Source organism: Amblyraja radiata, chromosome 2 (genome assembly GCF_010909765.2).
Source record: "Amblyraja radiata isolate CabotCenter1 chromosome 2, sAmbRad1.1.pri, whole genome shotgun sequence".
In the NCBI taxonomy this organism is placed as follows: Eukaryota; Metazoa; Chordata; class Chondrichthyes; order Rajiformes; family Rajidae; genus Amblyraja; species Amblyraja radiata.
In genome coordinates, this window is record NC_045957.1 from 147,453,378 (window position 1) to 147,468,514 (window position 15,137).

At 41.2% G+C, this 15,137-nt stretch overlaps 1 protein-coding gene across 2 annotated transcripts in view; it reads right to left on the reverse strand.

The window, feature by feature from the left end:
* Positions 1 to 15,137, reverse strand: part of pik3r4 (phosphoinositide-3-kinase regulatory subunit 4) — a 53,809-nt gene that overhangs the window by 12,490 nt on the left and 26,182 nt on the right. Inside the window, exons 10-16 of one of the 2 annotated variants that reach the window (XM_033016982.1) lie at positions 13,536 to 13,729; positions 9,315 to 9,540; positions 8,285 to 8,450; positions 6,757 to 6,921; positions 3,247 to 3,273; positions 1,842 to 2,053; positions 1,440 to 1,571 (exon numbers count right to left, since the gene is read on the reverse strand). In XM_033016982.1, coding sequence (XP_032872873.1) covers positions 1,440 to 1,571; positions 1,842 to 2,053; positions 3,247 to 3,273; positions 6,757 to 6,921; positions 8,285 to 8,450; positions 9,315 to 9,540; positions 13,536 to 13,729 — 1,122 coding nt within the window. The remainder of the gene's footprint in view (positions 1 to 1,439; positions 1,572 to 1,841; positions 2,054 to 3,246; positions 3,274 to 6,756; positions 6,922 to 8,284; positions 8,451 to 9,314; positions 9,541 to 13,535; positions 13,730 to 15,137) is intronic. The other variant, XM_033016988.1, reaches the window with a different exon arrangement.

Below are 15,137 nucleotides of genomic sequence, written 5' to 3' on the forward strand. Positions count from 1 at the left end.
CTTATGCAACTGCAACATGACCTCCCAATTTTTATACTCAATACTCCGACTGATGAAGGCCAAAGTGCCAAAATACTTTTTAACCACCTTATACAATACAATACAATTCAATTTATTGTCATTTGGACCCCTTGAGGTCCAAACGAAATGCCGTTATCTACCTGCGACTCCACCTTTAAGGAACTATGCACCTGCACACTTAGATCCCTGTGCTCTACAACACTCCCACAGAGCCCTACCATTCACTGCCCATGCTATAGACTTCTCAAAATGGAACACATCATATTTCTCTGTATTAAATTCCATCAACCATTCCTCAGCCCACCTGGTCAATCGATCCAGATCCTGCTGCAATGTTTCATAACCATCTTCAGCATCTGCAAAACTACCCACTTTTGCATCATCACCAAACTTGCTAATCTTGCTAATCTTGCCCTATATGTTCTCATCCAAATCATTGAAATAGATGACAAACTGTAAAGGGCCCAGCACCGAACCCTGAGGCACACCACTAGTGACAGGCATCCAGTCCGAGAAACAACCTTTCACCATCACCCTCTGCTTTCTTCCGTGAAGCCAATTTTCTATCCATTCAGCTATCTTTCCTTGGATGCCACGCGATCTAACCTTCCAGAGCAGCCTACCATGCAGAACCTTGTTGAATGCTTTGCTGAAGTCCATATACACAACATCCACAGCTCTGCCCTCATTGACCTTTATGGTCAAGTCTTCAAAAAACTCTGATTTGTGTGACACGACCTCACACATACAAAAACCATGCTGACTATCCCTAATCGGCCCTTGTCCATCCAAATGCTTGTAAATGGAGACCAATTCAGTACAGCATTAATTAGTTTTAAATTGTGGAGGAACATTGTCTGGTTCTGCAGCGTTGCAGTTTCCAAGATTCATGGCAATCTTATCACAGACTAATTCATATGCTTAATGCTCCAAGCTCTTTCAGTTCTGTATTCTTGTGCATATCTAAACTCCATCACATCCCCATTGATGGTTTCACCTTCTGCTGCCAAATTACTAAACTCTTGAATTTCCCTCCTTCCTTATGACTTCCCAAAATCTTTTCACTATTACAATGTCTTCTTTCACTAATTGTTCTTATCTGCCCGAATATGTTTGTCAAACAAAGTAAAATTCACGTTCTCTCTCTCTCTCCCTCTGAGAGTGTGCCCTGGGATGTCATCAATATACTAGATATGTTGCATAAATGGAAGATTTTGCTCTATACAGAGAGATGGCATTAATTAGTATCATACAGCAGATAACATAGATAGAGAGGACCAAGGGCCTTGATGAGGTCAGTAATGCTGAATTTTAAAGTGTTAAACGACAAATTGTTTGGAGGAGACAGGATGGCAAATGCAGGGGCAATGAAGCCAAAACTATTACACCATGTAATCGAAGTGAAGCATTGTACGTACCTGCGATGACCCATGACTGGCAGAGAGGATGCATTAGCAGCTGTCGAATGCGAGCTCTGGCTGGGTGACAATGACTTGAAATGGGCAGCTGAAATCTCATGTCCCAACAAGCCATAGTTCCACTACTTGTTCCTTTATAAAAAAAAAAGAATCCAACTCTAAATATAAATACAGCAAATGCCATGTAGTGCTCCCAGAAAAAAAATACTTACTGCAAAAACAACTGGTCTGATTGTGTTTGAATGGCAAATAAGCCAAATTCATTTTTGCTGTAAAGATTTACTACTTAATGCCAAAATTACATTTTGCTGATAATGATATTTTTCTTAATGAAAGATTATTGAAAAATGTGTAGCAAAAGCAGCCGACACAAGATAAATAGCCATAGGAAATCACACATACCTATACAGAGCCAGCATTGATGTATATCTACAGCAAATGAGGTTATGAGTCCAAGTCTCAAATCATGCTTTAATGTCCAGGCATTTGTTGATGACCTCAGGTCCCAGCCAACTAAAGAACCATTTACAGTTGCATATGCCAAAACAGACTGAGCACCTGCATTAAAGTGGTGAATATCCACCACACACCCATCTACTTTCTGGTCCAAAATCCTTCGGTGAAAGAAATGGGAGATATATTTATTTAAATATGAACACAAATTGCATGTGGTCAATGCTATACATAAAAACCTGCTAATACTTACCAAGAATTGATTTTGAATTAGAAATATATGTCTGGAATGTGTTTATAATTACATGCATTCCATAAATGGAATAAATTAGCATGGCAATAACTACGATGGATGGAAGATAATAATTTTATCTTTTATAAACAAATTTATCTGGTCAAGTAAAATATGACCTAATATTTTCATCAAGAATAGCTATAAATTTAATGTTATTAAGAAAATTATTATTGTTCTTATTAATGCAATTATAAAATGTAAAAGTTGCATTAGTACCAGTAGATTAACAGATTCAAAAGAAAAAAAAATGGGAACTGATTTAAGACGAGATGCTGATAACAAACTGTTTTCCATTTTTAGTATTTAAGAATAATCAAATGCAAAATTCCAACCACATTCTCACATTCATCTAGCTTGCAAATATGAAAGCAAGCTTCTTTAATATTAAATTAAATACACCTAATTATTAATACCACATGCAAACTTCACAGAATTTGAAATTAGAACAAAGGAATACATGTTAGTGACAAGGAAACCATCCCACACATTAGCTGCGGCACTGTTAACAAAGCTTTTAGGAAATAACCACATTGAAGGGGGTCGGATCAGTATATATTAACATGGTTTTCTCATTAAATTGTGTCAGTTCCAGGATGTTTTAAAATCAAAGGTCATTAGTTCTCTTAGAAAACAGGAAATACTATTGCCTTCATCTGTATCAATCATATAAAAGAAAGTAGCAAATAATTGGCAGTTTCTTTTTAACAAGAAAAAAGTTTGTACATAACATTGCGTAATGTGCATGATTAATGTTAAAACCTAATTATAATGATACTAAGGGTTTCTTTAAAGAAAGGAGCATATTGTGTGAATTGCCTTAGGGATATTTATCTCAAGGATGCATTTTCATCTCTAAAGTTAAATAATACATCATTGTTTCCTATTTTAGTGCAGAGGAAATTAGTTCCTCATGTCTTGAAACAAAAACGAAATGCACGTATAACAATGACACAAATGCAAGTGGAAGAGATTAATCATGCTAAAATCAGGGCTTTAATATCGTATTAAATATGTATAAAAACTTAGCAAATGAATGACTGAAAATAAAATTAAGCATACACATTACAGATGCAATGGTCTTCCTTTCTGTGGAGAAAAAGATAAAAGGTCACCATCAAAACATAATAGCCCAAATCTTGCACCACCAATACCTTAGCTTTGCTACACAGGGTCATCTGCCGCATCAAAGGGCAATTACTCATGGTGTTCTATGTCAAACATCTAGCAGTTAGGAATATCTATTTGTTCCATTAATGGCAGACAAAACAAGAAAGAGTTATGAATCTGTGGAATTCTCTGCCACAGAAGGCAATGAGGCCAATCCACTGGATGCTTTCAAGAGAGAGTTAGATATAGCTCTTAGAGCGAACGGAATCAAGGGATATGGGGAGAAAGCAGGAACGGGGTATTGATTTTGGATGATTGGCCCTGATCATATTGAATGGCGGTGCTGGCTCAAAGGGCCGAATGGCCTACTCCAGCACCTATTTTCTATGTAACATTTACAAGTTTTAACATTTAGAAACCAGGCACTTGATAAAACATGTTTAAGAAGGAATTGCAGATGCTGGATAATCGAAGGTAGACAAAAATGCTGGAGAAACTCGGCGGGTGAGGCAGCATCTATGGAGCGAAGGAAATAGGCAACGATTCGGGTCGAAACCCTTCTTCAGACTGACGTGAGGGTGGGGGGTGGGGGGTGGAGGAAGAAAAGAAGAGATGGAGCCAGAGGGCTGAGGGAGAGCTGAGAAGGGGAGGAGAAAGTAAGGACTACCTGAAATTAGAGGTCAATGTTCATACCTCTGGGGCGAGGGTGCGGCTATTATCCGAGTCGCTTCCTCGCCCCCCCCCCCTCTCGCGGCCTACCAGCTGGATTGGCGTGGCCTTTCCTGCCGGGACCGGACCAGAGCTTCACCAGCAGCGGCGCAGCACTGGGTACATCGCGGAGCGGACGAGGCCTTCCTAGGATCACCACTTGGAGCTCCGGAGTGCTGGGCCGCTGCTCCAACATAGCGGAGCAGTGGATGCGGAGCTCCCAACGAGGGCGGCGCTGACTTTAACATCGCGGAACCCTTTGGCGGGGGTCGCCAGCGCGAACATCGGGAGCCGCGGACTCCGGTGGAAGGTGGCCGACGAGAGGTTCCCGGCGAGAGGGCCTGAACATCGGGCCGCCCGTAGCGGCGACTACGGGGTGCTCGGGAAGGAGGTTGAGTCCATCGGCAAGGAGGTTGACTGGACTTTGGTTCCTTCCCTCACAGTGGGGAACTTTGGTGCTGCTGTGGGGATGTTTGTGTTGTGGACTACTGTGTTCTGTGTTTTGTGTTTTTTTTTATTTTATTTTTTTGTATGACTGCATAAGAAAAATAATTTTGTTGTCTCTTCATTGAAGACAATGATAATAAATTAAATCAAATCAAACTGCCCAAGCGAAATATGAGGTGCTGCCCCTCCAATTTACGGTGGTCCTCACTCTGGCTATGGAGGAGGCTCAGGACAAAGAGGTCGCATTCGGAATAGGAGGAGGAGTTGAAGTGCTGAGCCACAGGGAGATCAGGTTGGTTATTGCGAACCGAGCGGAGGTGTTCGGCAAAGCGATCGCCAAGCCTACGCTTGGCCTCACCGATGTAGATCAGCTGACATCTAGAGCAGCGGATGCAATAGATGAGGTTGGAGGAGGTGCAGGTGAACCTCTGCTGCACCTGGAAAGACTGCTTGGGTCCTTGAATGGAGTCAAGGGGGAGGTAAAGTGACAAGTGTAGCATCTCTTGCGGTTCCAAGGGAAAGTGCCCAGAGAGGTGGTGGTTCGGGTGGGAAGGGACAAATTGACCAGGGAGTTACAGAGGGAGCGGTCTCTGCGGAAAACAGACAGGGGAGGAGATGGGAAGATGTGGCGAGTGGTGGGATCACGTTGGAGGTGGCGAAAATGTCAGAGGATTATTTCTTGTATGTGACAGCTGGTAGGGTGGAAGGTGAGGGCAAGGGGGACTCGACCCTTTTTACAAGTGGGGGGGATGGGGAGTGAGAGCAGAGTCACGGGGTATAGAAGAGACCCTGGTGAGAGCCTCATCTATGGTAGAAGAGGGGAACCCCCGTTCCCTGAAGAATGAGGACATGGTGTGGAACACCTCATCCTGGGTGCAGATGCGGCGTAGATGGAGGAATTAGCAGTAGGGGATGGAGTCCTTACAGGAAGCAGGATGGGAAGAAGTCTAGTCCAGATAGCCATGGGAGTCAGTGGGTTTATAGTGGATGTCGGTCGGTCACCTGCGACGGAGGTAGTGAGGTCAAGAAATGGTAGGGAAATGTCGGAAATGGTCCAGGTGTATTTGAGTGCCGGATGGAAGTTAGTGGTGAACATGTTGCGAATTATTTTTCAGATATTTATTTTGCTTCAAATATTTGCAACAAGGAAGTCAGGCTGCACAGTTAACTGCAGTACTATTAACAAAAATATGCAAAATTGTTAACTAGCACAAGGAACTTCTAATTTTCCAATTACACTTCATCATTGATCATAATCGCACTATTGCAATGTTTAAACAGGTACATGGATAGGTTTAGAGGGATATGCGCCAAATGCAACCAGGTGGAACTAGTGGGACACGTTGGCAAGTTGGGCCAAAGTGCTTGTTTTCACGCTGCAAGACTATGGCTATAAGAATTTATTTAAAAAGTGCAAAGCAACCGGTGTGGATTTTACATTCAGTGTTGAAGCCAACCACAAAGAACGTTGTCCACAAAGATTTTCTAGTCTTCGTGGCATAGATTTCCAACTTTGACTTCTTATGGCATCAGGCATCACCTCAAAGAGACTTGGGTAACTGGCAGTCATCATTACAAACTAGTTGAATGCTACATTACACAATTATCACAGAAATTTACAAGATCCAGATGCATAACATGTTCTTTTATTGAGCCGAGCTTGATAATTCATAATTATGGTTTATGGAAGTCAATAGGAATTCACTTAGATTGCTTGCAATGAAGCATATAAACCAGATTGAGATGGAGCCAGCCCACCCTCATGCTATCCCTGTAACCAACATTAGTACTTGCAATCCTGCGGGTCCAAATATACTGCAGATCTTGCTGCTACAATTGATAAAAGATACTCAAAACCAACTCAAAATGATTTCAAATACGGGTCCACCACCTATTTTTCGGCAGCCGTGCTTCCAGAGTCTTTCTGGATTATCCGTTTTGCCAGATCAATAGAGGTTATGGCCTTGGGAGGGGGCGAGATACCGGCCATCAATGTCGACCGCAGAAGTCGGTTATGGAAGTGGATCTGCCGATAGACACAGAAGTCCCGATGAGGTCAAGATCGGCAGCTCACCCGGCCTAGATACCACATTTTCAGGGGGGACTTCCGCAGGGAGAGGGGGATGGATTTTGTCCGGATTAAAAGGGAAGTTGGACCACCAGTTGCCAGAAAATTGGTGGTGGACCAGTAATTTATAATTAAAAATCAGATTATTTAAAAAAACATTCAAGTGTTCAAAATCTAAAACAAAACTGACCTAGAGAAATCAACATGATAAAAATCAGTTCATATTCAAATGAAATTACCTGCTCTGGAGGGGATGTATTTTTGGAGATTTTGGAGGTTTGCTCGCTTCAATTCCCAGGAGCTGGACTGTACCATTGTCAGAAGCTACTGCCAAATAATGGGAGCCCTGACAGAATGCCAAAGTTTTGATTTTTCCTCCTATTCGAGAATAAGTCAAAATTGATCTGCAAAACAAAGACAAATTCAGAAAAGGAAAATTAATCGCATCAAATGTTTGGCGTAATTTTTTTTATTTAAAGCAGCAACTCTATCAATGACTGCCAATTTACTTCATGATACAGCTTCATGTCTGAAAAAAGCACTCCTCACACAAACCATAAATCGAAAATGCAACAAACCTCTCCAAAAAGCTGTTCTGAACTGCAGTGGAATGATTGATAGGATCAACTGCAAATCTACATAAGCTGGTTTATGTAAAAAGACAAGGTGCTGGGGTAAAGCAGCAGGTCAGGCAACATCTCAGGAGAACATGGATAGGTGACATAAGTGGATCCTTCTTCAGACGGATTGTGGTGGGGAGAAAAATGGAAGAATAGCAGCAGGACAATGCCTGACAAGTGATAGGTAGATACAGGTGAGGGGTATTTTTTTATAGGCAGATGGTTGCACAAAGGCCAACCATTTGCAAGTGCTCTCCAGAGATGGTTTGCTCATTATGATTAGAGAAGGAATGAAGCCAGCAATTTAAGATATTTGACTTCAAAGCATGGAAAACACAAATGATTTTGGAATACATTATTGTATACTTGATTAGAAACGGTCTGCATGGCTTTGTGGTTGGGAAATAGTCTCTCACAAATCTGATAGAACTTGTTTTGAAGAAGTCATCAAGAGGATTCACGACAGCAGGATAGTGGAGTTTGTCTATGAACTTTGGCATACCTTTGACAGAGTCCCGTATGGCACACTAGCCTGGAAAGATTGGGCACATGAAACCCATGGTGAGCCAGCCAAATGGATTCAAAATTGGCTTGGAGGAAGCAATCAATGGTCAGTTGTAGGAGGTTGTTTTACTGATTGGAGACCTGTGACATGTGGAGTGCTGCAGAGATCCTCTGTTGCTTGATATCAATATTAATGACAATGTAATTAATTTAAAAGATGACACCAAAATTTGTGATGTAATGGACAGTAAGGAAAGATATCCAAGTTCATAACATGAACTAGATCAGTTGGGAAGGCAAATAAAGGAACGGGATGTGGAATTTTAACTCCGGCAAGTGTGAGGTATTGCAAATTATAAATGTAAATATACAGTGCCTTCCATAATGTTTGGGACAAAGACCCATCATTTATTTATTTCAACAGCACATTGAACTGTCTACAGCGCCTGGCGGGCTTTACATAACTTCTGCTGTCTCAAATGCAATACACGGCTTGCTCTAAATGCACTTGCATAGTTGACACCTTGTGAGAGCATTATGCACAAGGTGGTGTGGTCAACATTTCAGGCCAACATTAGCCTGTTCAGACCTGAAAACAACCCTGTACGATCAAAAGCCCTGCCCTGAATAATTTCAACAATACCTTGTGGTTGTAGTCTTTCCTTCCATCTTCTGACTATCCCAAATCTTCACAGTCCCATCATTTGAGCAAGTGGCAAAAATTGAATGTTCATCAGACACTCGGATTCTATTCACTGCTGATTTATGTTCATGAAGGTGTGCAACCAAAAGCCCTTTGGGATGCCAGCCTAGACAGATAGTAGAAATCACTCATTTTAGTTGCAATGAGTCACAATCCTACAGTGCATTTATCCTTACACTGGCACAGCACTATGAACATTATATGTGAATAATACCATATAATATAACCTCTGATACTTGATTAATAAAAGTTATACAGTATATGAAAACAAATTTTAAGTTGAAAAGCAAAATTAAAAAAATCAGTATTCACTCGTCACAAAATAATTGCAAATACTCAAGCTACATGAACATATGTCCATGAACATGCCAGAAAACAGCTGGAAACTGAAGAAACCATTATTTTTTAAAGAAAAACTGAAAAATATTTGAAGCAAATGCAGTTTAAAGACTGAAAAGTATGTTATTACATTAATTGTACAATACACATTAACTTCGTTGTTTCAAGTTGTTTCACCAAGTTTCTGTTTCAAAATCAGAAGGTATGTTCGAATTGAACTAGTGGGCAATTCACACCTCAGGACAAAAGGTCTTAATTCGGTAACTACACACAAACTGGTGCATATTTTTTGAGCAAATGTCTATACATCTATAAAAAGGTACACATTTTAATGAATCCAACAACATGTTAAATCATTGCGCAATGAGGTCATCAATCAGTTCGTAGAAATAACATTGAGACGCTGCGAATCAAATAACTTCAAAAAGCAACCCTGACCGCATTCTATCAGAGATAGTCCCTCTCCTATACAATCATGCTGCCCTCCCTTCACATTTGTTTTCTTTCTTCTCCGGTTCTGACATATAGTTGTCAACCTGGAACATTAACTCTGCTTTGCTTTCCACAAATGCTACCTGGTCCATTGAGTGTTTCCTGCAATTTCTGTTTTTTTTTAATTTAAGTGTGTTACCTGGTGGTGGAGATTTGCTCTCCCATTCAGCACTTTCCATTAGTTGCTTTGCCATTCGCTCAGCATTGCACTGCTCTCGCTTCTGCTGGACCAGGTGTTGGAGCTCAGTGACACACGTAGTAATACGTCTCTGGTATGTGGAGGGCAACAATGGAACAGCTCCACTCTGCAGAACTGGCAAGGAGGCAGCTGGTTTCCTTGTTGGGACCACAGTTCCTTCAGCTACCTTTAATAATATTAAGAAGAATGAAAGGATACTAGATTTTACAATTTTAAATCAGAGTAATATAAAAATTAAAAGCAGCTATTAGTTTATAAAGAACAGCTACAAAGAACTTGTAGGCTGTGGGTTAACAGGTTAGAAATTTGTCCCAAATGGATTCATCCTGCCATTGAAACTGACAGTCCCACTAAATGTTATCAACTACAATCTTGTTGTTTTCTACATTGTTCTCTTTCTCAAATTAAGCTTGTATTTCAATTATCCATCCATACCCGATTCCATATGATGATAGAAACATAGAAACATAGAAAATAGGTGCAGGAGTAGGCCATTCGGCCCTTCGAACCTGCACCGCCATTCAATATGATCATGGCTGATCATCCAACTCAGTATCCTGTACCTGCCTTCTCTCCATACCCCCTGATACCTTTAGCCACAAGGGCTACATCTAACTCCCTCTTAAATATAGCCAATGAACTGGCCTCAACTACCTTCTGTGGCAGAGAATTCCACAGATTCACCACTCTGTGTGAAAAATGTTTTTCTCATCTCGTTCCTAAAATATTTCCCCCTTATCCTTAAACTGTGACCCCTTGTTCTGGACTTCCCCAACATCGGGAACAATCTTCCTGCATCTAGCCTGTCCAACCCCTTTAAGAATTTTGTAAGTTTCTATAAGATCCCCCCTCAATCTTCTGTGCACATCTACTGTGCACATCTTTCCCAGCAATATGTGCCTCAAGCTATTCAAAATAATAATTCCAGAATCATTCTGAACAGCTCAAGGCACAAATTCAGTAACATTTCCTCTTCCCCCCCCCCCCCTCCCCACCTCTCACAACTATCTGCTCTCTTGCTGGTCAGCTTCCCTTCAACTTCTGAACCAGCACAATCAAATGCCAAAGTTAAAATTAAGCCATCGCATTTGACCTCCTAGTCTACTACTGAATACAGGGAATGTCGTGGTGAGAAAGCACTTTGTTCCCTTATCTTTATGCAGAAAATTGCTGGTGAAAGTAGCATTAGCCCGTTAATCTGAATGGAGTTGTTGCCCAGGAAAAATATATTTCAATGATTCACTCGGATTCCTTATTTTAATGTTTTCAATCAATTTCTAGGATTCAGACTACTTAATTCTATTTAATTATTTAAATGTATTGTAATTGTTTTAAAGGCATTTAGATAGTAATGGTTTAGAGGGGTATGGGCCAAACCCAGGCAAACTAGCTCAGCTAGTATGAAGAAGGGTTTCGGCCCGAAACGTTGCCTATTTCCTTCGCTCCATAGATGCTGCTGCACCCGCTGAGTTTCTCCAGCTTTTTTGTGTAGCTCAGCTATAGAACTTGCAAGGCGTGGACGAGTTGGAACAGAGAGTCTGTTTCCAAGCTGCATGACTCTATTTCTAATGGTCAAACATGGTTCAAATTGACATCAGAAATATGACTGGAAGCTTTACTGTGTTCCAGGGTGGGACCTTCAGGCTACAATCGCCCGATTTTAAATCGCTATTCAAGGCTTAGTATGCTTCATTTATAGGAGACCTTGGGGAAAGTAAATCAATTGGCAGTAGTTTACAGGAACCATGGGCAATGAGCTAGGTCATTTGGTATAAATATGATCAGTCCCATTGCAATAACATTCCTGGAAGAATGAGCTGACCATGAAATTTATGGTTCATAGTGTTTAAGCTAGCCAATAAGGGATATCAAGCCTAATCCCAATGTTTAAACTTTAAAGATGAAGTTTTCCGTTTACAGCACCCTTTCAGGCAGTGAATTGCAGGCCGAACCAGTAGGGAGATGGGAGAAAAAGTTCTCAACTTGTTTCAAATCTATGTCTCCTAATTATTGATCTCTCTATATTAGGAAATATATTTTCCCTATTGACACCCCTAATATTTGATATATCTAAATTTTACTACCGTTCTTAAAAAAATAATTCCAGCACATACAATGGATCATACTGTAGTGTTCAGCAACAAAACAGAGTGGCATTCATTGAATGGATATGCAACATTTCATCTTTTCCTGTTGGAAGCAAAAGAGCAGTGATATTCTTCCCACAGAAAAATATTGCATGTTTTGGTGATTAGTGATTAGCAATAAATACTAATTTTGCTAGCAGCATCCATGTGCTGAAAGTTAAAATGACACCTGCCATATTTCTTTTCACCACCTGTTTAAATCTCTTGAACCCTAGTATAGGAGCAAGTAGGTCATACTGCAGTTGTTCAGGGCCCCGATGAGACCACACCTGAGTATTGTGTGCAATTTTCATTTCCTAATTTGAGGATAGACATTATTGCTATTGAGGGAGTGCAGCGCAAGAATGGTGGGACAGATGCACGATGAAAGAATGGGTCGACTGGGCTGGTATTCACTGGAATTTAGGATGAGACGGGATCTTACAGAAACTTATACAATTTTTAAAGGATTGGACAGGCTTGATGCAGGAAAAATGTTCCCGATGTTGGGGGATTCCAGAACCAGGGGTCACAGTTTAAGAACAAGGGGTAGGCCATTGAGGACTGAGATTTCACCCAGAGAGTTGTGAATCTGTGGAATTCTCTGCCACAGATGGCAGTGGAGGCCAATTCACTGGATGTTTTCAAGAGAGAGTTAGATTTAGCTCTTAGGGCTAAAGGAATCAAGGGATATGGGGAGAAAAAAAAACGGGATATTGATTTTGGATGATCAGCCATGAATCAGCATTGAAACATAGACATAGAAAATAGGTGCAGGAGTAGGCCATTCGGCCCTTCGAGCCTGCACCGCCATTCAATATGATCATGGCTGATCATCCAACTCAGTATCCTGTTCCTGCCTTCTCTCCATACCCCCTGATCCCTTTAGCCACAGGGGCCACATCTAACTCCCTCTTAAATATAGCCAATGAACTGGCCTCAACTACCTTCTGGCCTCTGAACTGGCCTCAACTATCTCGGTCCTAAAAGATTTACCCCTTATCCTTAACTGTGACCCCTTGTTCTGGACTTCCCCAACATCGGGAACAATCTTCCTGCATCTAGCCTGTCCAACCCCTTAAGAATTTTGTACGTTTCTATAAGATCCCCCCTCAATCTTCTAAATTCTAGCGAGTACAAACCAAGTCTATCCAGTCTTTCTTCATATGAAAGTCCTGACATCCCAGGAATCAGTCTGGTGAACCTTCTCTGTACTCCTTCTATGGCAAGAATGTCTTTCCTCAGATTAGGAGACCAAAACTGTACGCAATACTCCAGGTGTGGTCTCACCAAGACCCTGTACAACTGCAGTAGAACCTCCCTGCTCCTATACTCAAATCCTTTTGCTATGAATAGCGGTGAATATTGCTATGAATATTGAATGGCGGTGCTGGCTCGAAGGGCCGAATGGCCTACTCCTGCACCTATTTTTCTGTGTCCCTATTGCTAACTTCTTCACAGTTCATGATCCTTACAGGTTTTGTATCATTTCTGTATTAGGAAATTGTGCCCTATTTTCCAACAGTGGTGCAGTTGGTAGAGGAGCAGCTGCCTCAGTGCCAGAAACCCGGGCTCAATCCCGACTTCAGGTGCTGTGTTTGTGGAGCTTGCAAGTTCTCCTTCTGACAAGTAGGTTTCCTCTGGTTTCCTACCACACGCCAAAGCGTGGGTTTGAAGGTTAATTGGCCTCTGTTAGCCCGCAGTGTGTCGGACGTGGATGCAAAAGTGGAATAACATAGAACTAGTGTGAACGTGTGATTGAGAACCAGTGAGCCGAAGGGCTATTACCTTGCTGTATATCTAAACTAAATTGAATTATGAAAATGAGTGGTCCTAGTACCAACTCCAGACCATTTACAGATACCACAAAACCAAGCCAAGTGCTCGAGAAATTGAAAACATTCCCTCTATCATCTCTCCAGTCATGTTGACCAACTCTCCAATTATTGTATTTATGAGATTGCTTTCAAATTTCTTAATATTTTAAAATTCTGCCAAACGGACCACTCTTTTTTGCAATTATTTTTTTATTAACCTGTTGCAAAGCTGAGTTGGTTACGGTCATCATTCCAGGTGAAGACTCCGATCTAAGGTTTTTCCCAGTGGCATTTTCCTGGTCTCCAGGGGCTGCAAGGACCTTCAGCTGAACAATATTTGAATGTTCAAGAGAGCCAAACATGCTCTTCCATTCTTCATTTAAACTAGAGTCTTGTTTAACATGTCTTCGTGCTGTAAAATACCAAAACATCGAGTTCAGCAAACCCTGTAGTCATCTAAAATCTATTAAATTACTGAGAACTTTTTGAACTTCAAACATTGTTCCAGAAAACAAGTTGCTGGTAGCCAAAAATAAACTGCTGGAGGAGCTCAATGGGAAGTGGGCAGACAATGCTTTGGTGAGGAAACACAGACGGTGGCTCTATCCACAACAGTGGTGGTGGGGGGAGGGGGGGTGAATGCAGCAACTATATTTCCTCAAGAAACAGGGCACGAGATATCCGAGTGGAAAGTCTCACGTTAAAGCAGATGCATCGGACACAGAGAAAGGGATGGGAGAAGATATAGTATACGTGGCTATGGAAATCAGTGGATTTGCAGTAGATGTCTGTGGATAGTCTGCCTCACATCTTCCCTCCCCCACCTGACCTATCTGTTAATCAAGGATAACTCCTTACCTTGATCCACCTAGCACTTGTCAGTTCTTGCCCCACCCATTCCCCCTTACCTCTCTCTATCAGCTATCTCCCCTCTACTAGTCGAGAAAAAGGGTTCCAACCAAAAATGTTGTCTGTCCATTTACCTCATACTGATGCTGCCTGACCAGTCGAGTCCCTCCAGCAGTTTGATTTTTGCTCTAGATGACAGCATCTGCAGCTTCTGGTGTTCAAAATTTGCTCATATTTTGATTTAACCTTTCTATCAAGGTTAAAGCATTTTAATTGAGAAAGTTATTTTTGATATATCCACTCAGTGTGCAATATGAGGATTCTCTGCTGAAACTGCATCCGAAAAAATGACTTTACAACATTTTTATGGACACCTTTAGAGATCCAAGTCTTTGCTTATGTTGAGATATTGCAATCAAAAGAAATACTCCATTTATTATGCCTATTATTCCCCCAAATTTTCTTTCAGGCTTTTCAGAACAAATGATGGCAATTAGCAATGTACCTTTACAGAGAGCTCAGGAACCTCTTTCAGGCATGCAGAGTCTGAACCAGAAAGTGCAAGTTACAATATTTTATTCCATGTAAAGTCATGTACAAAATGCAAAGAATGAGCATTAAGGGAATGACAGCAATAACAAACAATGTATTTCCTCAATCTGTGGATTTTGCAACAATTATTAAATTTCCACTGCTACGTAATTGTTCTCATCAACAAGGTGGGAAATTGAAATGTCTGAAGGTGGATAAGTCACCTGGATCGGAAGGACTGCACCCCACCCAGGGTTTTGAAAGAGGTGGCTTTAGGGATTGTGAAGGTATTAGTGGTGATCTTTCAAGAATCAGAAGACTCACTAGAACCAGATTATTGGAAAATTGGAAACAGTACAAGAAGGGAGCAAAGCAGAAGAGTGGAAACTATAGGCCAGTTAGTCTAATTTCAGTGGTTGGTAAGATTTTGGAGTCCATTA